At 47.9% G+C, this 26717-nt stretch overlaps 2 protein-coding genes across 2 annotated transcripts in view; both read left to right on the forward strand.

Annotated features, from left to right (window-relative positions):
* The window catches only part of LOC131260675 (alkaline phosphatase 4), a 328385-nt gene that overhangs the window by 173652 nt on the left and 128016 nt on the right, over nt 1–26717 (forward strand). The gene's annotated exons all lie outside the window — the stretch shown is intronic.
* Nucleotides 1–26717, forward strand: part of LOC131260671 (uncharacterized) — a 48611-nt gene that overhangs the window by 17038 nt on the left and 4856 nt on the right. The window contains exon 2 of the mRNA XM_058262461.1: nt 14519–16716. Within this exon, the coding sequence (XP_058118444.1) occupies nt 14519–16716 (2198 nt within the window). The remainder of the gene's footprint in view (nt 1–14518; nt 16717–26717) is intronic.

The following is a 26717-nucleotide window of genomic DNA, read 5'->3' on the forward strand; positions in this document are numbered from 1 at the left end:
ACGTTTTCCTACACGAGTTCCCGGAAGTGCGGAACTGTCAATCGATAGGTCCGGAGGGGCGTTAATTGGACGTATGCACGCGCGTGGCATCATTTACACCGCCACCAGCTGGACGGCGAAAGCAATGAGGCCGATAGAACAGTCCAATATTGGAGGGAAATTACCTTCCAGTGTTGGAAAAACGATAGATAACGCAGGGAACAGCTCATGTCTAACCGACCCGGGGCGGGGGGACAAACAACCAGTACGGTTTCGAATTTCATTTTCCGATTACAGGGAGCCTAACAGTTTGGTCAGACTGCACACATCGGGGTGGAGGAGAACTCCAAACATCCAATCGAAGGCATAGACGGCACTCGTCATGAACCATGAATGGTGTTATTGAACCCGCGATCTTAGGAAGAGCGGCCTACCCAGTGGCCTGGGAAAAAAACTCCCTCATCCCCCTTTGGGGGAGCTGATAAGATATGTTTTGAAACCGCCAGTATATCGATCGTATCTGACTCCCAGTGTATTTTTTATATATTTTCCCCAGCGAGTAACATAAAAATGAGGCTTTATGGAACCAGGCGACAAACGTCAGTCCGTAACGTTTTGGTAGATGGCGACAGTGGGATTAAACGTGGGGCGTCAAGTTACGCACTCGCTTGGAAGGCGATTAACCATATTCCTTGAACTCCCTGTTTTCAATGGCGTGCCCTCCCCCCTGTGATCCGCGCGAGATAGGTCAAAATGTTCACCCCACAATCGGACACTTTAAAAACACTTTTTACCCCCGGACAGTATCGGTTCGAAAACCCATGTATTTCCCCAAAGACATGGGTCTAGGCAGTCTAAAGGTTTTTTTTCTCTCAAAGGGGAAGTGTTATTATTATTATGGAGAGTACTGCTTACGCCTCAGCAGTCGCCATCAACATGAATCAATTTTTAACATTCAACAGACGCTTCGCTTGCGCAACAAAACCCGTCGCCCGTTGCGTTGTGCCAGAAAATGGGCCCGAGAGCAGCTCCAATATTTACATTCTTTGGCTCGGCGTTTGGGTGCGCTTATCAGTGTTTGGTGGGTATTTTTTTTACGATGAGATCAGTGTCGGAAAATAGAACTTGGTGCAGCCGAGGATCGAATGCCTCGTAAGGGAGTTCGTTAGAGGGAACAAATCGAACGTGACTAATGATGGCGTTGCAATCATTTGCATGTGTTCGGTAAATTGTAACACTTTTTTTCGCTTTTCGAACAATGTTTTCGTTTGTGCGCTTGATTTAAGGCTTCGGGTTTTTGATAACCCACTCTTAATTGGATTCGAAAAAAGTAAAAGTAATTAAACGGCTTGCAAGCAGGGTGGACATAAATACACAAAGAATAATTTGAATAAGAAACATCTGCAATACTTTCTCCATTTCTTCTCTCCAAGCTAACATAAATAAAGGTATGTTTCTCCACTTTGGTAAAATGAATCGATTATGCTGGTTGGCTTTTTAATGCAACACTTCTTCTATCAGTTTTGCCTCGATGCGGGTCCCCAGTCTTTCTACAAGTTCTTGCAAAGTGCGACCCACTTCTACAGCGCTATCGTGTGGCTCTACTGTTTATGCTAATTTGTTGTGGAAAAAAGGAAAAGGGAAATGGGTATCCACGATTCCCGATTCCCGAAGTGCAGGGCGTGAGAAAGCTCCGAACAGACAGGTAACTATATATATATATAGATAACCCAACCGGTGATGGTTACAACCGCAGCCATACTCTAAGGGGTTTCTTTTGTAACGTTTTGTGTCTGACCCTCATAAAGAATACATCTAAAATGGACCTTTCCTAGACCTGCGGTCCGGTTCGAACCCACGGGAAATGCACCTTGCTACTCATAGCAACAGGTTTTTTTCTGTGGTTTTGTGAACGAACTCGAGCAAATGTGTGCTCCGTTTTATCGCGTCATATTTTACCTGGATCAGTCGGAGTTTTTCCCGCCTTTCTGCTTTCCCCGTATAACCATTTTTTTCCACTTCACTTTATCACCGGTTAGAAAACAACACATCTGCTTGGCCGTGATGTAATTTTCATAAAATCCGATAACGATTATGACAAAGGATGGAGAGTGTTACAAAATCGATCCGCGTACCATCGATTGATTAGCTTTATCCGATTCAAATTCGTAACGGTCTTCAGGCGGCCCTTTTGGATACTGTTCGGTGGTTGGTGAAATTAATTTCCAGAGGCATGATTTATGTAAATTCTATTAATTCTTATTGCCTATCAAATTTGTATGCGACTTCCATCGCAGTTTTACAACCTAGTATAAATCATTGGTATTGTGGCCAGTAGAGTTCTAACGCCGACTGGAAGACTTTACGATTTAAGGTCGACTGTGCGTTGGAAACTCTGCCTTTTCTTCCTTTCCGTTTTAGAGCACCGAGTTTTCGTTTCGCCCCGTTCTTGTATCCCAAAAAGAAGCAATTAGAAATCCAACGAATCGAATGCATTTTTCCACAGTGAGCCGATGACACGTACACGTTTGCCCGCCCGTTGTGAGCAATTAAATCACGTCTCCTTTTTTCCCCCTACTATTTCCAAAGACCACGCTCAACACGGAAGCCCTCCGACACGTCGCTAGACTCAACAAACACGAACATCAAGTTCCCATTTTGTGTGGTACTTCCAGATTTTATTTTATGCTGCCCTACGATCAGGTTCCTTTAATTCGATGTTGATGGCTCAGGTGAACGACGGGGACCGTTCTTGCGTCCCAGGAACCCAATTGGTATACCCAAAATAATGGTTACGTGGCGAACGGCCATCGAAAACGGAACAGAACAGAGAAATAGAGCCCTAGATCACCGGGGACCACAATCACCGTAATCTAATCGGCCCCGTAAAGACGCGTTTGTCGCTTTGTCCTGCGGGTTCTTCGGCTTGCATCCGGGTCTCTTTGCCTGATCCCACGGTGGTACCCGGTGCTAGGCGTTCCCTTTTCCTCCATTTTCTCGCCACAAAAGGATAATAGAATTAATTATTGGTCCTTGATTGCGTCTTCGGAGTCTTTCTTCTTTCCTGCATCTTAAGCGGTGGTTTTGGGATTGCACCCGAAAAAACCCATCATTCAAGCGATCGGGAGTTGATCGAGTACGGGATAGGGATAGTAGTTCCGTGTAGATGAGAGACCATGCAGCCGATTTAGTTGCAGTAGCGATTCGGCATCGGTTTCGGTCGAGATCAAAGTAGACCGATCCTGAAGAGAGCGGTACTCTCAGGTATCTTTGATCGATATTCATGATTCAATTAATGCACCCTTTTCCGAAGATGGTCGAATCAAAGCTCCTTACGCCTGGGACTTGTTTGATCCAATGTGTTTGTGTGCTCTTGAAAGTGTCGAGATGTCTCACTTAAGACACAATCCTTCTCATTACACCGTGAGATATGCATGTCAATACCAAACATGGTGCAAGACTATAAAAGAGACTATTTTACCACCGATGTTCTGTGTCAAAGTTAGACCAAATTCACTGATGCTTGGCTACCTTAATTGAGTTTTATTGCACCTGCTCTTGTTAACATTGGTCTACCTGTTTTGAAGGCAACGATCAAAAGACTTCCATCGTCAGAGTCTTTAGACCATATTGCTCCCAGATGTGCTCGCTGGTGCGCATAACATCACTTTAATTGCATTCCACCGGCACGCTGTGTATGACCACACTGGTTATGGCATAATTAATCAGCTTGCCCGACGAGTGTAGCCTAACAAGCACTTTACATGACCGGATGTTTGACCATCTCCTGAACTCTCCTCCGGCTGCCCGTAACAAGAGATCGTACTGTGTCGGTATGTCGTAATAGTTTGCCATCGCTTAGAGCCACCGAGGCCAGTAGTGAGTATAAAACATCAGGGTCAGTTGGGTCTGTTTTTGGCGTGCACCTGAAACAGATCCATAACCGATGCGACGGTGGACGTTCACAGATCGGCGAGTCCTGCTTGCGGTCGGGGTAGAAAAGCGCACGGGACTACTTAATTCCCATCGAACCGGAACACTGCAATCACTGACACACGTCATGATGCGTTGGCAAGATCGGGGCCCCAAACTCCACGCCAATCTGAGCATCACCATCTTATAGCGCGAACGAACGATCGGGCTATTAGAAGCGGTGAAATGTTTATACATTTTGGGGTCCGCGGTCGGATATCGTTTCGCGGGGGGGAGGGAGTTACGTAAGAAACGATGTACGAAAATAAAAGCTCAACTGCTGCTCACCTGCTGTGAAGATGAGTTTCAGTATCTTTTCGCGGCGTCGACGGCTTCTGCTGGGTGATTTTAGGCTCGCGCAAAACGATGCAATGTCTTGCAACCGGAAATTATAGCGCAACCAAGCGCCTAGACGCCGCACGGCGTGGGCAATATAAAGGAAGGCCGGAGGCTTTTCTTTAATACCTTCCCATCGGTCTTCTTCTGTCGTCTTGGCGGGCGAGTGGGTGATAGGAAACTGTGAGCGGTTCGATGCGACCGGACCGGTGTCGGTCAGTGTCAGCTGTAATTGGGGGGTGTGTGTAAATCCGTTTTGGCGGATGGCATTGCGTGTACCTGTGCCGTATCATCTGCAGGGGGAGTCTTAGTTAGCGACACCGGTCGGTCGGTCGGTCAGTCGGTCAATCGGAGATGTCATATTTTGGAGTCATTCGCCAGAGGTCAGTGGGTTAGGAGCGTTGTGTACTCTGCGTCCGCGTTCAGGTTGTGCTACCATCGCCCGTCATAACGAAAGTGTTGGAGCTCTCGAGAAGTGCCCTCGGTGCAGTGGTGAACAGGGTGAAAAACTGCCGTCGAAAAAGCCGAAGAAAAGTCCCGCAGGGTACGTAATGGAGGTCTTTTATTTTAACACCCGGCGAGTGCTCTGAAGAGGCACGAGGGCACTTTTTGCTCCCGTTCGTAAAGCAGTGAGTAACGCCACCTGCTTACAGAAACCTACTTAGGGTGGGTGCTATAAACATAAACAAGTATATAAAAATGTAAGAAAAAAAAGAAACTAAAATGATGTTAAGACTCTTGTGCGGCTGAGACAACGGAAAACACAAGTAAAACATAACAACAGAAAACATATGAAATAAAAAGGGTCTAGTCTTGCCTTTTAAAAAATGAGAGGGTGATGGTTGAGAGATAAATTGTTGAGTAAAATAACAATACGCCGTGAAGGTCGTGTGAATAGGAAGCCGAGTTAGGTAAAGTGCACGTGGTTCGAGTGGAAAATGTGATTGTTCGGGTTTTTTTCTCGATCCTATGCTGTTGATCATCCTTCAGTCGGTACAGTGTACCTTCAGTGACGGTGCTCTCTTCCATTGGGTTAAGTTGCCGTTAAGAGAATTGATCCTTTATTTTGATAATTGAACACTTTGCAAGGTTTTTGGAATCTTTTTCGTTTCCACTTTTGACATTCCAAAGTTGGATAATTTGTAGGAAAATCACATATTCCAACATGTTTGTAAAATTAACTCCAATGTCATCGATCTCGTTTACAATGCATTCGCCTCATTTAAATCTTATGTCACCATTCCAATACTGGCCTCAAAATCGCATCGATTGGCATTCTTCTCTTGTGCGGGAATGCGAAAAAGTGTGAGTATCGGGAAAAACCTCCATTTTGCCGTATAATACACGGCATCAAACCGAATCACGTATCGAATTAACTTGACCAGCAGGATCTCCTCCCGACTCGAGTGATACGATTTCGCAAGATAACCTCACAATCGACGGGAGTTGAGCAAATGCGGACGAATGGAATGTTGTGGCCTGTGGTAATTCCTCATTACTTCGGTCGTTCGAAAGCAGGGCAGGAATGGTCGTTTTTTGTTGAAATTACCATACGGTGCGACCATCGTACATCGTCCCCTCCTCGCTGGTGCAACGTCCCACTGGCTGCCCTGTGATCACTGTGGTCCACCGAAATTACCGATCGATTGTTTATGTTATGCGCAACGAACTGCCCTTCGTTCGCTGTTTCCTTTCCTTTCTCGTTTGGGGTTGGAACGTTGGCGTTCATCTCAATTGTGCGTTGTTTTGCGTGTGGTTTTTCTGTATCGTATATCTTCCATTTTTTTGCTGTCATTATGTCTGACCTGTCTTTTTATCCAGGGAAAAAGAAAACGGTTTTTTTGTTGTGAATTTTCCCGCCACACCCTCTACAACACCACGGATAGGTAGAGGTCTTGTAACATACCGACTGTGGCCATGAAGGTAGCATGTGGATCGCGCAACTTGTTTGTGCTTGTAGACAGAGTCGTCTGTGCGCTATCCTGTTGGTTTCGTGTTTATTTTGGCTACCAACCAAGTAGTGCCAATGCCAGCCAGAAGCGTCATGTTTATACGAATGATACATTGGGCAAGCATTGGAACATAAACCCCTGCACTCGTTGGTGGAAGCCTTGACATTATTTTCATTTGACTTGGTTCCTCAATTAAATGTTCCTTCTATACTCTTGTTATGCGGAAAATATCCATCAAATACCCACCCTTAACGGTTCATGAAAACTGTTCCCTTTGGTGCCTCGAGTTGTTTATATCTCTAACATAACACTGCGGTTGTAACTTGCGATGCTGTCACCAATCGCTCATCGACTCCAAGACAGTTGAGCTCAACTGCAAAAGTCGCTTGCCATCGCTTACCAGACACGTCAGGCACGGTCCAGTTCCTGGCGAAACTAGCTATCCGTTGAAGAAGCAAAACAGAAAACAACAGTCAGGGCCCCCCGCAGTCCTTAAGATGGGCGGCGATCAAATTACGCCGGTTTGTCATAAGCGGCCCCGGTCCACGAACATTTAAAACAACGCAAAAGAGCCAAGAGGCAAAACAAAAAACAACCGCCACCACTTCAAGGATCACAGAAAACCAACCCCGACCGGCCGAGGGTCGCTTTCGGCGGCAATAACATTAATAAGATTGATTGCATTACAATTAATGGTTGATCGGCCCTTCGGCGTCGTACGTTGGAACGCAACTGGAGTCACTTTGTGGTTATTTCGAGCTGTCAAGGGGAATGTGTCGTAAAGCGAGACGTTCGCAAAAATTCGCACAAAATTTTCCCGATCGGTCGCGATAATAAACGGAGTCCGGAGTTGTCAAGCCGTAGCCGATCATTACCTGCGGTTGAGGTTCCTCGAGTATCGCGGACGACCCAGTGATCGAATTTTACGTAAAATTGGCAAAAAAGGCCTCGGTCTCCAGTGCATTCCTTGCGAATAGTCAATCGACGACTGTTGGCTGGACAAAAAACCAGTGGCGTTCAATTTGACCGGACCAAATGATACCTCATTGCTACCAAGGTTCTGTTGGGCTACATCCTGAGGCTACATCGATTATAGGCGATAGAATTCTGCGCCAAACGAAGACGACTCCAAGCAGCAGCACCCTCGGAGCGCTTCTGTGCGCCTAGCCTTGTGCTAGCTAATTCCAAATTCGATTTGCGTAATACCTTGCCGTCAACGGGCAATGATGGTCAGTAGTGTGTCCATCCGATGATTAGTGGCGACACCGCGAGCGAGCGATCAATCGGCCGAAAGAGCGCTCTTTGGTTGGTTGATCCCGCGGACCAAAAAAAACGACCAACCTATAAGCCCCTATGGCATCATCTAACGTTTCGTCGAGAAGTAGGTTCCAACGACGCAAAACCCTGTTTCTTCCACTCTCCTGATACATATTCATGAGCTTGCCTTGCCGCTGCAGTTGGGCCAGCGATCTTCGCCGTCTTTCTTCGGGTCTGCCACGATGATGCCTCAGGTGAAAGATCTGGGTAGACGTTTCGCAGTTCGATCGCGTTTGATTTGGTTCCATCGGCTTTAGCGTCAACACACGACGACACGCTCTCGCAGCATGTGGTCCACTGTTCGGTCGAGAGGGGCCGCAATAACCGGGCGATCACCGAAGGTTGATCCCTTGGCGTAGGCGTAGGAGAACCTAGGCGGAAGATCTTTAGGCAACCCCGACCCGATTCCCGATTCAGTTTGTCTTGCGGGCGAAAAACGTGGTGCTTGATCCGGCGATTTCGATCTGCAGGAACCCCCCATTGAGCTGAGAGTTCTCGCCTCTGAAGGCAGCGTGCGAAAAGCAGCGTTCTCTGTCCCATCAATTGCCGGTTAGCCAGCAAACGTGATAGTTTAAAGGTGTGATTAGTGTGCTTTCTCGTGGGATTTCGTTTCTTCCAAACGACCTTTTGGAGACCATCTGGTTCCTCTGGTCAGAGTGAGGTAATCCTTTGATAGGCATCGACGGTAACCAGCGGACGGCTTTGTTTTCTCCACGATTCGTGGGTCTGATAAACGAAAAACGATCATTCCACAATCAGGTTTCCACTATCATCGTAGCCCCAATGGCTCTGGGGTGGTGAAGTGTTTCTTGGATGTTCACTGGCATTTCGTTCTTGCAGTCTTTCTTTTAGTCCGCATTCTTTGGTCATTAAATTTTTGACAGAGTTTTGAGTGGCCACACGTTTAGAAGCCGCGGTGTTTCGGTAGCCAAATGTCAAGGTTAAAAGTGTCGTCTGTCGTTGACAACGATCGATGGTTACAATGTTTGCTAATTTGCGGCCTACCTCGGGATGCCTACCACCGAGATATATGGACGAAGGGGTTGGTTTTCTTCTCCCAGGACACTGTGCATGGCTTTGTTTGTCCCTCGCAAACACTTTTACTGTCGATGCGCCGCGGAGGGCTCAACAAGCGGGAACCTGTTTGCGTTTTCAATGTAGCTTCTCGGAGTGTTTGGATTTTTGGTACCTCGGCCGAAGATATACGGACCCTCCACACGCAAGGATTGTTAGCTGACATTTAAAAATTATTTGTTTCTTGATTAAGCATTGCCCAAGAATCGGCTGGCGCGATATGAAAACCATAAAATTTAATGTTTTCAACGAACGACTTGGTTAATTGGATTTGATTGCGGTGAAACGCCACCTTTTAAAGCGCTGCTGCTGCTGCTGTTCGCTTGTTAATTTCGTCGTTGTTGTTCCCTTAACTCAAATCAAATATCAAAGCCACTTAGCATTTTAAACGTTTAGTTTATCATGTTTTAAGCCGTCTGCTTTGATTGATTGTCTGTAATCTAAATGGTTATAGGCTGCGAACAGATTCTCAAAACATATCTAATTAGAATGACAAAAAGAGACCATCCTGAAGCCATCAAACGTTAGTACTCATTCGAAAGGGGGCTAACCAACAGACCGTAACCAAAACACAGGTTATTGCAAACGTGATCGCTCCCTTCGTGCCAATTCCCACCGGCAATAAGTGCACATCCCACACCAAATCGACCACAAACCGCAACAAGTTTGTTTGCAACAATCGATCCGAAACTGGGTGGTTAAACGTAATAAATTTTAATCAGATACTGTACTCCCCAAACCCCGGCACAACTGTCGTCGTCGGTGTAAGTCTTTCGCATTACTCTGTTTTTCCTGTGGCTTAGGTTTTCCACAACAATAAAATGACCCTTCCTTCCTTCCGATTCTTCGCAAAAGGGCCTTTTTTTGGCAAACGTTGAAACTAATTGTTCTAGAGCCAAAAACCTCCTCACCATTTCCAATGCAACGACGCTGGAGGCAATTGCGATTGATATGGAGGGAGACACGATTTGGAATCGCCGCTTATCCGAAGCGGAAAGTCGCCCGAACAACTTCGTCAACAAAGTGCAATTGCAACAGGGTGTGTAACGAAAATAAAAATTTAATTGCAAATGTCCTTAGTTCCCCTTGTTGTATTTGTGAGCGTCGGGGAAATAAGGCTGATAGTCCTTTTTGGCGTTAACTGTAACCGCTCCGATTTGAGGGCTTGTTGTTCGTCGCGTTTAATTTCCGATCTCCCAAAGTGCAGAGCTCGCCGTAAGTGAAATACAATCAAACAGAGAATCGACAACATCGCTATATCGCAGGGATGGACTGGTTGGTGGACAGCTGCAGCTACGAGTTTGTTGTTTGTCTGCGACTTTAGCGACCATTTACGGGGTTCCCGATTTAGCGGAAGCGGATCGTTCCCTCCCTAAGCTTCCCGTCACAATTGAAGGTCACGGACGGAGTGGAAAGGAATAAAAATAAGCAGTATTAGCTCGCGGGGTTGAAAACAGGCAAAGGGCTCTTCCTAAGGGATTACGGATGCGCTTGCGTGTTCGCTGGCGTTCGATACGCATCCATATCCCATCCCGCATCCTGCGATCCTTGCCAGCTGTTTTGTTGTTTCAACATTACACCACCACCAACAGCACGCCCCGGAGCTGTACCACTCATCTTCCTCCGGATCTGGCGGTTATGACGCGTTCGGTTTCGTTACCCGAAAGCGAACCCCAATTTCTGACGCGGATGCTTCCGCCTCGGTCGGGTACTCGAGGGAAATTCTGTGACCCGGATTCTGCCCATCATTCAGTAAGCAGCGATCGAAAGTACGAAAGACACGGGAAGCTGGCCTCGAATTTAGGCTAATAAGATACAGTTCCGACCGTACGGCGACCCGTTGTCCCCCGGGTGGGAAGGTAATTGGTAACTTAACGCTTAATTGTGACCGTTTGTAGCGTTCGGGAAGAGTATGCAATTTTTTATTGGGGTTTTTTTTGTCGCGATGTTTGCTAAATTAAAGTAAAATCAAATAAGAGACGATAAAGAGACACCCGAAAACGGACGCATCAAAAACTAGGACGTTGGCGAGAAACTAACGAACTTGAAAGAAAGGTTCCATTGTGTGAAGAGAGATGAACTTCACCACAAGACAGAAGAGACCGGTTTCGGTCTTTTTAGTCTGGATAGTAGATTACCAGAACTCCGTCTGCGGACGGTGTCAGCTGTTTGGTCCCGTCCGGTTCATGGTTGAACTATGGCGCCGTCCCTCGGTTCCACTTTTGGCACTTACTTACCGGTGTAGAACAGCTGGTACCGAAACGATACCGGTACTGTAGCCGACACCTGGAAGTGAGGATCGCGAAATTAAAACCGTCCCACTTTGGGTCATTAACAGAATGCGACGTGGATGAGTCAGACACAAACACAGTCAGAACATTGTCGACTCAAAATGCAGGAAGAGGGTTTTTCGGAAGATGGAAGGCACCATTTTATGACGTTCCTACGCGCCGTGCCTATTGTTCGGGTTGTATTCATTCCCGGCCGGTTTGACGGTCGGTTTGTCAAAAGGTGGCAACAGAAAGGTGCCGGAATAACATTATGCTAGATTTTTATCGCGCGCCCACCACGGTGTTTAGTCATCAGAGGTCGAGGCCTACTAAGCTGTGCGAAAATCGGTATAGTTTCAGATGACAGCTATTATTCTGGCCAGTGACAAGTTCATTGTAACTCACAGCTCGTAATGGGGTTTGTACCCAAAAAGATTTTGTGGCCGGTCGAACGGCTTTAAATGATGCGAAAGAAATCGTACTAAGAGAGGATTGGTGAGCTTTATTTCTCAGCGTGGATGAATTAGTTGTAATAGTATGGAACATCCTCTTATAAATGCCACGAAATCCGTTAGTAGAACTATTGTAGATCGGTGTTCAGCCAGCCGTTCATTATGCCGGGAGATACCAGATTCAAGATTTGAACTCATGACTTGTACACCTGGGCCATGGGCATAAAATCCCTTCAAGTTATGCATTAAGTCCCCAATCAATGTCAGTTTTAAAATAATCCCCAATATCCAACGTTCTTCAGCATCAAACCGGATTCAAATGCACTCAGAATTAAAGATGGACTCAAAATTTACTCAATCAAACACACGCCAAATTATCTACTTAAAGTTGTCCATGGTCTGAGGATCCCCATCCGCAAGAAATGCTCACGTTGCACTTGCAAATCATCGTGCCAATTGTTGGCGGTCGGTGCTGTGTTGTGGCAAAAATAATACACATTTATGAGCCTCTTGTGCTACACTTCGCGCTGACGATGCGGTTTTTATCGGAAACGAAACGCTTGACGCCTTTAGGGACCAATATCATTCCGCCTGAGGATCGCTTCTTGCAACTGCCGAGACACCGTCCCGTTGGTTTGCTGCACTCGATGAGAGGGTACTCGACTGCGGCACCATTAACCTCGCGTCGTGCCAGTGATCATTGGTAATTTTATGCAAATTGCACGAACCTCGCGTTCCGTCGCCAGATTACTCGAAGACGACGAAAAGGGGGAGACGATCATCGGGCCACAAAAGAAAACCCCTGCAATCCCGCAACACAAATGCACACATTCTGATTGATTTGTGAATTGTCGGTGGCTTTCCGCCCGCTGTACGTGTGCATTAATGTGTACGTTTGTTTGTTTGCTTATTTATTTGCCCATTGTTGTCCATTGTTGCCCGCGACCACTCTCGCGAGCATCCGAGATCAGCCGGGATGGCACACACGCAGGAGACGCAAAAGTGCATTCTTCACCGTAGGCCCTTCCAAGTTTGGATCTTCGGCTGCTGGAGAAGAAGTGGGCTTCCTTCGGAGTCCGGGGCGTGTGCTCTCGAGCTCAATGTCAGTCTGCCCATAATGGGCCGCGAACGTAGACAACGTGTCTACGATGGTGTTCTGGCACGATCTGAGGTTTTTTTTTGCTCCCCCCCCTCCAAGGTGGTTTATCTCCCTACAACAAGTCCTCACCCCGGTGCGTGCCTCGCGAGGTCACCGGTGAGAAGACGAGGTGTTTCTGTTCTACATCGGAATGGCACAAAAGCAAGCAAGCCTCCCGTTGCTCTTTGATGTTTATTTTTCAAAAAAAGGTTTTTGCCCGTGCTGGGTTTCACTTTGTGATGGTAATTAATGTGACTAATCATACACCTCCTCCTCGGCGGTGGCGGTGGTTGGGCTCGCGTTTGCGCCAAGGTGGAATCGGAGTTGGAAACGTGCCCCATGCTCAAGTTGTTGCTCGATACTGCTACGCTTCTTTGTCGTTTGGGGTGTGGGATGTGTGGGAAACAATCGCTCAAAATGACCGTAGTTGGCATCGGCTCTGGGAGGACTAGGTGTGGCGATTCCGTACACGCCTGATGCTCTCGAGTCATCCGAAGAGGCTATCATCACAAGCGGCACCTCTCCGTTGTTGGAACGTATATTTGTGAAATGTAAACCGACATCTTTGGCGGGGATTTCAGTTGCAAAATTACACCCTTTGCAGGATGTACGATCTCTCTCGATCCCTCCTTGGCATATGCATCGGCAGCGGAGTTATTGATTACCGAACTCGCCGCGCTGAAGGCGTGTGTCAGAGGCTGCGTAGGAACATCGTCAAGGCACCTGCTAATGCTGGGCTTACGCTCAAGCAACAACAAAAAAATCGTCAATTAAAACCACCTTCTGCGGCCCATGAGTATCTCTAGGGTTCCGTAGATATTTAACCCTTCATGCAATGTTGCCAAACTAAAACAGAATTCACTTTTTATTAACACTCTAACGTCCGGATACACGCATAGATGTAATGACTCCGTATCAGTTTGCATCCGATCACATCATTTTGGTGTGCTGTCAACGCTGTCACCTGACACGCTCCATAGACTACTAGATATAAACAAATGTCAAATGGAAAATAAACAAATTTCATTAAATTCGAATAAAGATTGATAAAGAATGATTAAACTTAGGATAGGAGGTTTAGACTTTAAATAAAAGTGTACCTTGAAGGGTTGCATGTAATCTTGCACAAGTGTTTTAGAAGGGTTTCCCGTCAGCTAGGAAGGTACTCCACATCATTCTACAGCGAATGCTACCGACCATTTTCGGTGGAGTAAAAAAACTGTCCACCAACGCATTGCAACCTTTGTTGCATGCCATACCGCTGACGACCATTGCGACAGTATCTCCTGGAATGCCCATTTCCACAGGGAGGCCTTGTGCGCTACTGCTCCGACGAGCCCTTCCACCTTCCACCTTCGGCCCAACCAAGTACCAAGTGCTGGAGTCGTATTTGTTTAATGAAGTGAATCTAATTAAATAGTTAGCTACGTTAGTTCAGCCGTTTGCTTCGCCCTCATACAACGACAAATGCGACGACTAGCGTATCCATTATTCAGCGTTAGGGATCGCGGCTAATAAAGCAACAAATCATTTATCGTTTCATCGCCCTTTTGAATCGGCAGCCAAGAGAAGACGCACAACCACACGGCACCACCCGACGATGCACTTGCACCGAACGAAAGATTCCCCCCCGAGATGCATAATTCCCCAGAGCTCGTTTTATGTATGGGTTCCGTTGTTTTCGCTTTCGATTCGATTTGCGCCCGCCCGAGAAGTTAAAGGTTCTCATGAATTGAAGCACATAAAATCAGTCTCATTCGCGACGCCGAAGGGGCATGGCCGCGTACCGACGGTAGATCTGGCTTGTCGGTTTAATGTCCGATCGTTTTCTGGTGCAGGACAGACGCGAAGTGTTTTCGATAAATAAACTGTTGAACGAGTAAGAGAGAAAGACAAGACACGGCGGGACAGTCGGCGGGGAACAGTAGTTTGTGTTTGGTGCGTTGGGGTTTGGGACCCGGCGGGTGGGTTGTCCAGCTTCAATTAATTTCAATAATAACTCTCTTTCATCGCCGTTTGTCTTTACAGATTCCGCGGGCATCTTGCAGAAGTGGAGCAAGCTACGGCGTCGCTGCGCCTCGTTCAAGTCAGTCTCTGGCCCGGCGTCGCTCGATTCGGACACTAACTTCATCTTGGCCGAGCATCCGGGTCACTATCAGATCATCAGCACGGCCACCGGCTCACCGGTGCAACCGCGTGCCACTCACGTACACCTTCCCCCGGCGGGCCATCCCGGAAACAACAACAATCCGTCACAACCGTCGACGAAACTGCACCACCATCATCATCCGCTGCAGCACGGCCATCACCACAGCCAACACCATCAACACCACCACCACCACCATCGTCATCAGCATCCGGCCCATCGTCATCTTCATCCGCATCATCCGCACCTCCACCATCAGCATCACCATCATCCGCTGCATCACCATCCGCTCGTGGACTACCCGCTGCCCGGGAGTCATCTCCTGCAGGACTCACCCGCACCAGGGTACGATCCGAAAAACTGGGAGCTCCGTCACTCCAGCTCCTCCTCAGCGTCAGCGTCTTCCTCCTCCACCATCGGGGCACCGCCACCGTTAGCTCCGTTACCTCCGGATTACTGGCAGCACTACACGCCACACGAACCGAGCGATGTCAAACTGTGGCGCCTAGGTGCACACCAAACGTACGCCCATCGGATCCACGTCAATCCACCGCAGCGACGTAGTGCGCACAGCATCGACTGGGAGTACAGCGTCCATCGGTACGAGAGTATGTGCGAGCAGCTGCCACCGCCTCGAATTTTCCGCACCGAAAAACTCCAATACTACGACGAGCTGGCGGAGGTGAAGGTGAAACCGACGGCGGTTCCGACGGCGGTGGGCAATGGGGGTCATCCACAACCACCGTGCGCTACCGATGGCACCCCACCGGGTGTCAAGGTGGCAAAGGAGATCAAGCTACCTAGCTTGAAGACGTTCAAGTCGGCCTCGATGCGTCTTCCCGGGCAAAAGTCATCGATACACGAGGTGCAACAGTTGTTGCGCAGCAAGTTCAACCGGATACACGCCGGTTTGCGTAAGCGGCGAGCGCTTTCGGTGCAGGAGGTGTTCCAGCTTCCGGCCCCGGGAGGACCGGCGCAGGCTACCCCTACGAAGCCGACATTCTACGTGCCCTCGCCACTGGTTAGCGAACGAACGCCACATCGAAACCATCACTCGGTGCCTCGGTTTAGCGAAGAGGATGAGGGAAATGGTCGCGTTGGATCACCGTACGACGGGGACGAGGATGAAGCTGACCACGCACTGCCACACGAAGAGGATCTCCCGGGTGAAGACGATGGTCCGGTTAGCTTGCCGTACATTAGCGAAACGATGCTGGTCACTGAACCGGTCACGGCGGGCAAAGTAAACCTACGTCGGGCCGATCACTGCCCAAGTCCGCGCAAGGAGCGTACGAAAACCTGGTACCGCAGCATCGACTTCAACGGCGCGCTGCAGAAGCTGGACGTGCAACGAAACTCCCCGGACACACCAAAGAAGCCGCCCGAACCGGAACCGGCGACGACGCCCTCGAAGCCGACGAAACAACCGGACGGTGGTGGAGTGCTGAAGCCGAACTTTTCCATCGGCGGACGGGTCAGTTTGCGCGAGCGCGTGGAAAACATGAACCTCAGCCGGCTGCGTCCGTCGAAGGGCGGGGATCGGGGTAGCCCGACACCGAGCACACCGGTGGCGGTGGTGAAGAAGGTTTCCGACGGCCGCAAGATACGTCCCCGTAGCCACTCGCCGCTGAAGAACATCAAGATTAACCTGATGCCGGTGAAAAAAGGCGCCGCCGCCACGAACTCCCAAGCGAACGACAAACCGACGAAACGGGAATCGATCGGTCTGTTCGGGCGCATCAATCGTATGATGCATCAGCATGGGCTCGTCGGTGGGTCTGGGGAGAAGGTCGGCGGCACCACCACCGACAGTAGTAGTAGCAGCCCACGGAAGACAAGCAACGGTAAATCACCGGCAACGGGCACACCCAAAAATGGCACCGAGGAAGTTACCGGCACCCCGTCGACAGCGGTTAAGGGCATCGGCACCGGCGTTGGCGTCAGTACCATCGGTGGGAACGTAAGCAAGCAGTCGACGATACAGAAGCTGACGCAGCTCAGCAGCTGCAATCGGCGGGAGCAGCAGTTGCAACAGTCCAAGACGGAAACCGCCCCGGAACGTGACCGGAAATCCAAACAGGTGAGTCAGTCAGTGCCCTCCGGAGTTTGTTTACCATCCATCCAAATGAAGTGATAGTGTACAGCAGTTCGTGTGAGGAAATTCTGATTGGCTTCTACCTCCTCGAGAGGGCAAAATTATTCTTTCCCTTTTCCAAGAATACAATGTCATACTTTTGGAATGTCCTAAGACTAGCGAGAGACCGTTCGTCAAGAGACACAAAATGACTCACTTCCAAAACAGTTCCCCCTACATGAAGAAGCTGTGTCTGTCACAACAGCAAAAACTTGGGGAATGAAAATGTTGGTCAAAAATGTAGTTCAAGCCAAAGACAAGATCTTCAGATTGATCTTAAAAAGGAGGTTGTCACAGCCGGCACTAACGAATGTTGACGACATCATAACATCGAGGCAACAGTCGAGGTAACACGACGAGCCAAAGCCAGTAATCATCTTCCCTGACCTCTCGGCTCGGAAGCGGTCAGCTGATGGTGGTTGTAAGTGTTGAAGTAAGACAAATGATGTAGCACTTTTAATTGTGTCCACTTTCCGGGGTAGAGTTTTTCCCGCCTTCCGGTGGCAGCACCGTATGGATGGTTCCCACCGGAATGCCGCCTTCCAATCGGTTCCGCTTCGTGTTTTCATTTCATTTCGCTGCGTCGCTTGCTTTCAACACAACTCCCCCACCTCTTTTGGGGGAGAGGGCGTTGATTGCATTATATGATTGTAAACATTATTATGATGAGCCACCCGCCGAGCTCCACTCCTAAGGGCTCTAACTCCAACAGCCTAGAACAATGGCTTCGAACGAACGGGTTGTGGTGGCGATCGAGCTCGTTTGAAACGGAAAATCTTTCCCCCCGAGAAAGAGGGAAAAGTGATTAGTTTCACGCCCACATCGGCCTCACTTTCCCGCACGTCGGTCAAGTTCTCGACCACGCCGATATTCACCTTGTTTGAGACCGGTTGACTGTTGAGGCGTCCGTCTCGATCGTTCGTTGTTACGCCCGGACTTAAGTCGGAACTGATCAAAGACAACGATCAAGACCTTGGCCTCCCCCCAACCGTCTTGCTATGAAAAGTTACCCCGTTTCCGTAGGGCAACACGTGATCCGAGTAATTATGAGACGGCGAGAGGTGAGAGATCATCCCGTACGCATGACGCAACGGTATTCGGGGACGGGAAGGAAGACCGTTTGCTTCCCCTGTTAATTTTGGGGAGAGATAAATTAAAAATGTTAATTCATTTCGAGAAGGTTTTCGTCGTTTCCACTTGCCTACGTCTTACTTGTCTTTCCCCGTTCTGACTTTCCTCTCCAGGTAAGTGCATGCGTGACCTGTCTCGCGAGCCGTTTTTTCCCCATGGGTTGCCATCCGTGGCAGCGTGGCGTCGGCTCATAATTTTACAAAACAATTCTTTTACGCCGACGACAGACAGGTTTCGCGGTACGGAATTTATTGCCCTTTCGCGTTTCGTGACTTCGTTCCGCGCTCGGAACTGACCTGCTGGCTGGAGTCTAAGGCTTCAAATCTGGTCTCTGCCGGTCCACAAAAGACAACCCTTAAATGGACGTAGGCAAATGTGAAACGCGAACGATTATGCTGCCATAAGCGGCGGTACAAGTCGTACGTCATGTTGATCCTCAGAACCAGTGCTACTACTACACCACCGAGTGTGTCCGAGTGTCCGGGTAAGAACAGAGGGAAGCCACCTGTGTGTACACACTCGGTGCCCTTTCTCGCCGGTGAGCGATTGCTCAATCCGTTCCGACCTCGGATTGCACGCCGAGCGACCGGATTGTTCCGATTCCACCGGAAGGTCTAATTAATCATACCTCTGTGTCGAATACCGACAGCGTCTTCGTGTGGTCGTCGGCGGGCATGTTTTTCTGCCTTCTTGTTTGTTGTCGATGGACTCTTTACAACCTGCCGCACAATTAGCGGTGACGGCAGGTTTTAGGAATGGCACTCAAGAATCCTAGGACCAAGCTGTTGATTGTCGAAGGCCAACTTCAGCCAGCTTGTGGACCGGCGTTGTGTTATGATACCCGCCGAGGGCTTCGTAATCAGATGTAGGTCTAAAAAAGAAAACCACGCTCGGTCGAGTTGAATGAATGCAAGTTGTCACCAACCGTCACCAACTGGGCCACGGAGTGAGATCCAGATTTTGCTCGAATTAGTGTTCCCCGGCTTGAATCTTGATTAATCGTTCCAAGGCTATTTCCGAGACACGATCGTCGACCGATACGGTTCCTCCACCCGGTCGGATGATTTATTTTATGTATCCCCTAGTGCAGCACAATCTTTCGCGGTGATCACATGAGAGGGCCACTAATTCCGATCGGGGACAAATAACGCTTCTCCACCACTTCCAGAATGCTTCGCGTTTCGTCGTTTCTTCCCGATCCGGTCAACGGTATCGAAACGGAAACGGAAAGCAAAGAGAAGAAACTAAACAGTAATAAGTTCCGGAACTGTCGGCCCGCACAGAAAAGCACCCGGCCGTCCGAACCCTCCTGTGGGGTTTCGCGGTGGTCCAGTTTTAAACGAAAGTACTGGACAACTGCCAGGCACAGTTATTCTGCCGTAATCCTGGGGCAGAAGTCCCACAAGGAAGGTACAGGAAGGTGTTTATCTAAGAGCTGCCCGAGAAACCGTCCGCTAAGGTGTTGCTCGCAAACAAGTTTACCTCATCTAGGTTACTCCGATGTACTCCAGTGTTGCCCCTGCACCCCGAAACTAACCCCTGGGTCTGTTCCGGCCGCTCGGGTTGGGAAGCTAATTTTTCGTTATTATTAAAACAAATGAACTCATTCCCATGCTCGTTGTGGTGTTGGACATGGTTTTCTGGTGCTTTTCGTGCAGATGGTGAGGGGGGAAAACGGACTTTGTGGCCCACTTTTTGTGTTCCGTTTTAGACTTGATCGGATCGTGTTATAGGGTCAAACGAGAGTGAAAAAGAAGTTTCTGGGAAAGCTATGGCTAAGTTAATTATTTGAATATTTGGGTAGGAGAACTATATTGACTTTTATAAAATATGATCTAAAGATGTCAGAAACTACGACTAGCTACATCTTCCACTGTGTCCGATACCATATACGGCACATGTTTACCAGGAACGGTACGTAAAACTCGGAAGTCTAGCACACAAGAAGCAACCCACGGAATCATCTCACGGATCTTATCTTTATGAGTTCTGTAACACTCATATCCACCGAGCGCCATCTTGCACTGCAGATTTCTGCCGGACAGTAATTTATCCTACAAACAGTGACATTGCCCATTGCCTTATTTCCATCAAACCAGCGTAGACTTCCACCTGAGATTGAGATCAATCCCACGTCGAATGTCGTGTCGCCTGGTGTCGTAAAACCCAAATTTGTCAACTGCATCTGCTGCGTCCAAATTCGGGGAGATGGCTTCGGCGAAACGGATCGTAAAGATGCTTGTTTAAAACAGTTTAAGATCAAATCGTAAGGAAGTTTGCAATGCGTTCGAAGATCCGTTTGGTGGAGTTTCATTGCCAGGTTCTAAAGCTCTGAAGTCACCAACCAGGGGAGTGAAGTCATTCCAGAGGACCGTTTTGTCTTTGAGTGATTTTATTGTGTCCATAAAGTGATGGCTGATTAGATCACCGGAGTCTGCTTCAAACCTGGTATTACTACGTCAACATTATAGCGAACCACTGAAGCCAACTCTCACAATCAAAGATGCAAAGTCCACTAATGTTTTTAAAACGGAAGTTGCCTCCATTTACATTTGTTTTACCGGAAGTTCCGTGGCCCGGTGGAACGTGCCATATCAAACGCAATGCTACTACGGAAGGGTCAACCGAAAAACTACAAAGTCCGGAGTTCCTGCTCCGAATGGGGGACTGTCTTCCTACAAATTTCCGTTTACCTTAAAACATCACATCATTAATTGATATGTATTTTTAATTTGCTTTTCTCCCGTTTTGCATCCGAACCTACCACACGGGGTCCGCATTTCGGGCCATCTCACCGCTTTGTCACCGGAATTGACATTCGGAACTTGGGAAACCTTCTCCCAAGATATTATGTTTCACTGGAGTTTAGCCCTGGAGGACCACAGGATGTGATAGTTTATGGGCTTTTTGTTGTGCTTTGCTGGAATGCATAATTTTCCCTGCGGTGATTTAATTGGGTTCGAACTCGTCGTGGACCACACCGGGACATGGTTAGGCTTTCAGCACCTTTCGGTGACCATTCCGGTTCTTCGGAGGGGGACACACGCGCCGGCAGATTCAAACCGGAGATAGCACGTTACGGGACCGAAGAGATGGGATGAACAACCACATCTGAATATCTTCCGGGATACCTGAGCTGGGGAAATATTTTCCAACCTAAAACTCCATTAGTAAAGGGTCAAAGAGTTGTACCCGTTCGTGCTGAGACGAAAATCAATTCATTAAAGGTCCGCCGGAAGTGGGGTTCGTGCGAGGTGCAACAAGTGAACGACCAATGGGATGAGATCTACGGAACCGTCACTTTCTCATGGACCTTCCTGGTGCTCCACGGAGTGAAATTACTGAGGGCGCCAGTATGTTTTCCACCGTCGGAGGATGCATCGAACTTCCAACTGGTGGATGTAACTCGTGTCTCTCCAATATACTCACCCAGTTTCGTGCGCCCCGCCGAGCAATGCGCTAATAATAAAGTTATGCTTTTTGAACGTCGTTATTTCGGAGCATCCTTCCGGTGGCCGGCGAAGTTCCCCGAACACCGGTGGCCGTATGTGAAATCGATATTTCGTGTTTTCCATCGCGCACGCGTTATCGCTTCGCCTCTTGCCGCTGCTTCCTGCATCTTTCGTGGTGCATTCGTAACGCGATTGATGAAATATGATCACCAACTCGTTCCGTTTTGTCTTCTTTCCTTTCGGTGACCGTTTCTCTTCTGTCTTTCCTTTAGCTCCACGCTCCATCATGTTGCGAGCGAAATCGGCAAAATTAATGTATCGGTTAGCGAAATCCTACCCTCCAAAGAAGGCCGTGACGGGGTAGGTTGCGCCTACTTGTGAGCGTTGTTCGAACGAACGTGGTATTTTTTTTCGTCATGCTAGGAAAAAGACAAGTATGCTGTACATCTCCACAGCAACCGCATGATGTTTTAATTATCTTTCACGAACCGTAGTCATGTGGATTTTGCTTTGCATCTTCCGTTGAACGAGCGTGGCGCAACTGGAATTTCGCTTCCGATGAGGCAATCATTTATGAAATAGTTTGATGTGGTGCGATGAGAGAAAAATACCCTTTAAAACATCGAAAATTATACCAAACTTTTTTTCTTTTAATGACAATATTATTTTGTTCATTTTATTTCAATTCCACAATAGCATTTTATTATTTATTTTGCTATTAAAATCAATTTACGTAACTTATCTGTTACGGTGTTGTGGATGTAGAAATTCAAATACAGATAAGGCAAACCCATCAAGATTGCCAATGCTTCCATGATTATCACCAACAGAAACCGCATTAAAAATAATCAGAAAAAAGACCAGCAACATTACCGCATTTTTGTTACTTAGTTTTGTGTATGTACGACTTTTCCGCGTATTGAAAATTAATTAATCCGGTGTGACTGATCACTTCGAATAATTGCCCTTCCGGAAACCTTTGGACGTCGGCATAAAATTATTCATGCCATTTTCAAATGTGTACTCTCAATCAAAAGCCTCGATCTTCTTGATCGCTCGCTCATGAAATCGCCGCCAAAGCACACTGGTTCCTCGGTTCACCATTTATGCTGATGACTGCGCGAGCACCTATCTACGGCACAAATCGGCGGAAAGCCGCACCGAATCATGCCACTTCTCTTGTATGGGAATCTGTAAGCTGTCAAAACTACACACTAGAATACAGGAAGTGAATCGGTGATCGCTATCCCAATTATTCCGATCACATTCCCACCGTGTGGAAATGATCAAGCAGAAGAAAAGATCGGAAGACACCCGGGGACCATCATTGAGGGAATTGGCCAAACCTGACGTACCTCCCTTGCGCCCCTAGTGGCTGCCGGTTTATTTTTCTGCAACTATCATCGTCTATTTTTATGCTCCAACGACCTTGAAAGAGCGCTGGGCTCGTCCATTAGCCACTTGTGCTCGGCATGTGCGTGGCCGGCAGGGCACGAGTAAACGAGCTCCTTAAGCTTGTCCCGCACAAGGCAGAGCATCGTCGTCGTTCCCAGCCGACCGGTTTTTGTTTTGGCGGAGTCGCGAAATCGTAATCTGGAGTGCGGGGATTGCGTGCCGAAAGCAAAAGCAAACCCCTTGGACATAATGAAACAAATGCGGGGTGGGGGAAAAGACACCGGGAAGCTCAGGCCAAAACATTCAGTAGTCGAACGGCGACGAGTTGTATGTCTGAAATAAAAGCAATCGCCGACATGAGCTACTGGGCCTGGACGACTCGGTTTCTTGCAGTAATGGGTGATCCTCCAAAAAGAACTTTTCGAGGCAACGAAGCAGCTCTCCTTATTTGCCGCCGAGCCGAACGAGCACCATCGCCATGTAGGACATAGTGCAAATCATCCACCGCTCAGCACCTCGCCGAAGGGGTTCCTCTTCAACGTCACCGTGACTCGCGTGTTGTACTTCGGAACCGCGCGAATAAAAACCGGAGCAAATTTACCCCCTTCACTTGATCCTCCCCACAGAGCTCCGGTCGAGGGCGGATGAATAAAATGTGTTTTTCCTCCTACTTTTTTCTCTACAACACCTTCTGCTGGCGTTTCCTTCTGATCGACATTAAACAGAACCGCCATCGAACCTCGGGAAAGGGTTCACGTACCAGGTTCCTCGGAGGAGATGACTCTACCCACACACGCAATTTGTGGAGTCGACGGCAAACGTTGTTGCTCCGGGGTTTCAAGTTGCGTGAGTTCCCGCTCAGCCATGCATGGATGATCGCGGGACCAGCGATAGACGGGGTATTCTTTTAGGTTAATCGATTCGCGTCGTTCACGGGGAACTGCGTACAGAGCAAAAAAAGAGGTAAAAAAGTGCATAATTATGTCCCAATTACTTCCCGATTGATCGACAGTTTTTTTTTCTGTCATGGTTTAAACTGTTTGAAACCAATTTTCTCTTGAGGTCTATATCTCTAGGAGTTGGGGAGTTCATAAAACTAGATTTATAAAACTAGAGTTTGTTTGGTTATCAGATTTGAAAACTCTTAACTCTTACATCTTAAATTGAAAAAGAAGAAGAATAGGGTTAGAACTATTTAAGTACCACAAGTTAAAACGATGTCCTTAACCCATCAACTCTCCGCTCACCCGCGTCGTAAACCAATTTTCATAAATGCCCAAAAATGCAGCAGGCAACAACAACGGCTCACAATGAATGGCGCGCGAGTTCTCGCGTTTACGACTTTCACCACGCGACGAGGAGCGGAGGTGAACTTCACTGCCATGGTCGAGAGGAAATTATGACTTTGTGGATTTCGGTGCACTATTATGGCACATTCCGGTGTGAACGAAACGCGAAGCATTAAAAAAAACCCCAACCGTCGGAAGACCTATTGCACAACCCAACGGAAGGCAGCTGTCCGACACGGTTTATGTCGGCTTTTGCACGCCATCAAAGTTCACCAACTACGGAACCCACGGAAACACACACCTGGTTCGGTGTGCGAGGGTTCGGAAGTGGGAAAACAAACAGGCTAGATGGCTCAACAAGCAAACTCCCCGAAAGGAGCGATGGGTCTAACATAGGCCCTATGGAAATGATACAAAAATAGAAACCATTGAGGTTTTTTTTCTAGATGGTAACGATCGGAAAAAGATCGTTGACCAAATGTCATCGAACACATAGGAAGTGTGAGAGAAGAGGGTGCCCACGAGGCAAGAGTCGACGGTATCTCGCTATAAAGCTGTCAAACCACGTTTAAACTGTCACCTTTTCCCGATCAAAGCCTCACGTCTCTCCGCCGCGATCGAAGTTCGAGGAATCACCCAAATCGAATGTCCAACTCCATGGCTTCGTTGGAAACCGAAAAAAGTGGATCAATTCTGAAAGACAGAAACATCATCCGGCATCACCACGTGGGCCGCAAAGTGTAGATTATGTTCGAAGGCAATCGATCGTGCGGATCGATCCGTAGTTACAAGTCCATCCAGGGGTGTGTGGTTACCCGATGTAAATTTAAACGATGAAACATGAGAGCGTACACGCGAGTGGGCAGCAGCGTGCCAAACACGTGACGGACCTACGTACCGCCGATATTGAATGTTACTAAAATGAACCATAATCTCGTGCGATCAAACTGATCGATCGCTGTGTAATTATGTTCTCCACTCACGTGGCGTGGGCTCCCAATGGTGGAACGACCAAGAATGGTCAACGATTTTGTCGCTTTGTGAACAACCGGTAGCAACTGAGGAAGGGCTGATTCCACCTTGGGAAGGTGTTATTTTTCGTCGCTTAGGATTTACAACATAATTAAACATCATTTTGTGTTTTTTTTACTTTTTAGTGGACCTCTCTAACAGTTACCGGGCATGATTGTAGATTAATTAACATTTTACTTTGACCCTACAAGAGAACAAACACTCCCGCAGTTTATGGAGAAAGCTTTATGGCGGTTTTAATGCTCATCTTTAATTTCGGTTAAAGTGATAAATCCGTTAAGCAATCCGTGACCTTTCTCTACCGGAAAGAAGCCATCTTCCCTCACGTCGCAGAACAAAGCCAGCGTTTCTGGCGACTCGGAAGCTAAATGCCACCAGGTAAAAGCACCCAGAAAGAATGGCACATTTCACCCAAGCAATGGCCACGACGAAAGGTGCGCCCACCAGTTAATTTGGAAGCGGGAAGAAATGGAACCGGAATTAAGCCGCTGGCGGATTGCTGTTTTTGCGCGCGCGCATTACATCCCGGCCCGGCGATTTCGTATCGTTCACCATTTTATGTGCCATTGTTTTACGACCGGCGATCATCAGCCAACGGTGAAGAAAGGGATGAGCGCTCCAGCGTTTTTGGCAGGAACTGCCGGACACTTGCAGGTCGTGGGGTAACCGGGGTGGCATCACTTAATCTGCCTTTCGGTTCCGGTTAGGGTGGAAATTTTCGGACTGACCTGCGACTCCAGGGGATGGATAGTTTTATGGTATCATCAAGGTAGTAGCTGACTACAGCTGCAAGAATCGCTTTATGATAGACTGGCACACTGAACGCCACTGAAGCCCATTTGCTATATCTGATGATACGCCACGCTGAGCAATTGGGAGAACGAATTGCACAATTTTTAGCCGCAGTGTTTATCTTCATGTTGACCTACTTTGGGGGTTTCCGTGCCTGGAAAATATATTTGGGAAGATCCCAGCTTTTGAAAGTCTAAACAGGAAGAAGAATGGACTATAATTTACCTAGAAGGTGATGATGAAGATTCGTGCATCTACTAGACGGTTTCATTGTGCAGAATCCTTTTGGACTATGATTTCTTTGTTTTTTGCACAATGGCATTCTTATTTATGCATTCATTTAATTTTATAACTCAATATTCACCCTGCTTTGTTTTATTGTAGTTTCCATATACACTCCTTCAAACAATTTCCTTTATGAAGGTAGTCTTCAGCGTATAAAACTCCATTCAAATAAACTGACAAGCCCACAAAGAGACCAAATATCGGCTTCATAGGATGTGTCCCTCCCAAAACACGCACATCAATCCCTCCAAATAACTTAATTTTCCCCCGAAACCGAGCCATCATCGTGAAGACAAGATAAACGACCGTGAGCTATCTTCCTTCGGCGGGCGGAAGAAATATGGCTTTCGTTAAAATAAACATCCACAAATCGGTTTCCATCATCAAAGCAAAAAGAAAACGCGCACGAACTCGGGGGAATCTTCCGAAGAAATCGATGAGTTTTATGTGCGTTAATATTTACACCAGCCTGTTGTGGGCTTCTCGTTTGCTATGCAAGGTTATTTCCCGCATTTGGCATTTATCGGCCGCGACCAAAAAGGGCGTGTGGCGTTTAGGTGGTGTACGAAAC

The sequence above is a fragment of the Anopheles coustani genome, chromosome 3 (genome assembly GCF_943734705.1).
Source record: "Anopheles coustani chromosome 3, idAnoCousDA_361_x.2, whole genome shotgun sequence".
Taxonomy (NCBI): Eukaryota; Metazoa; Arthropoda; class Insecta; order Diptera; family Culicidae; genus Anopheles; species Anopheles coustani.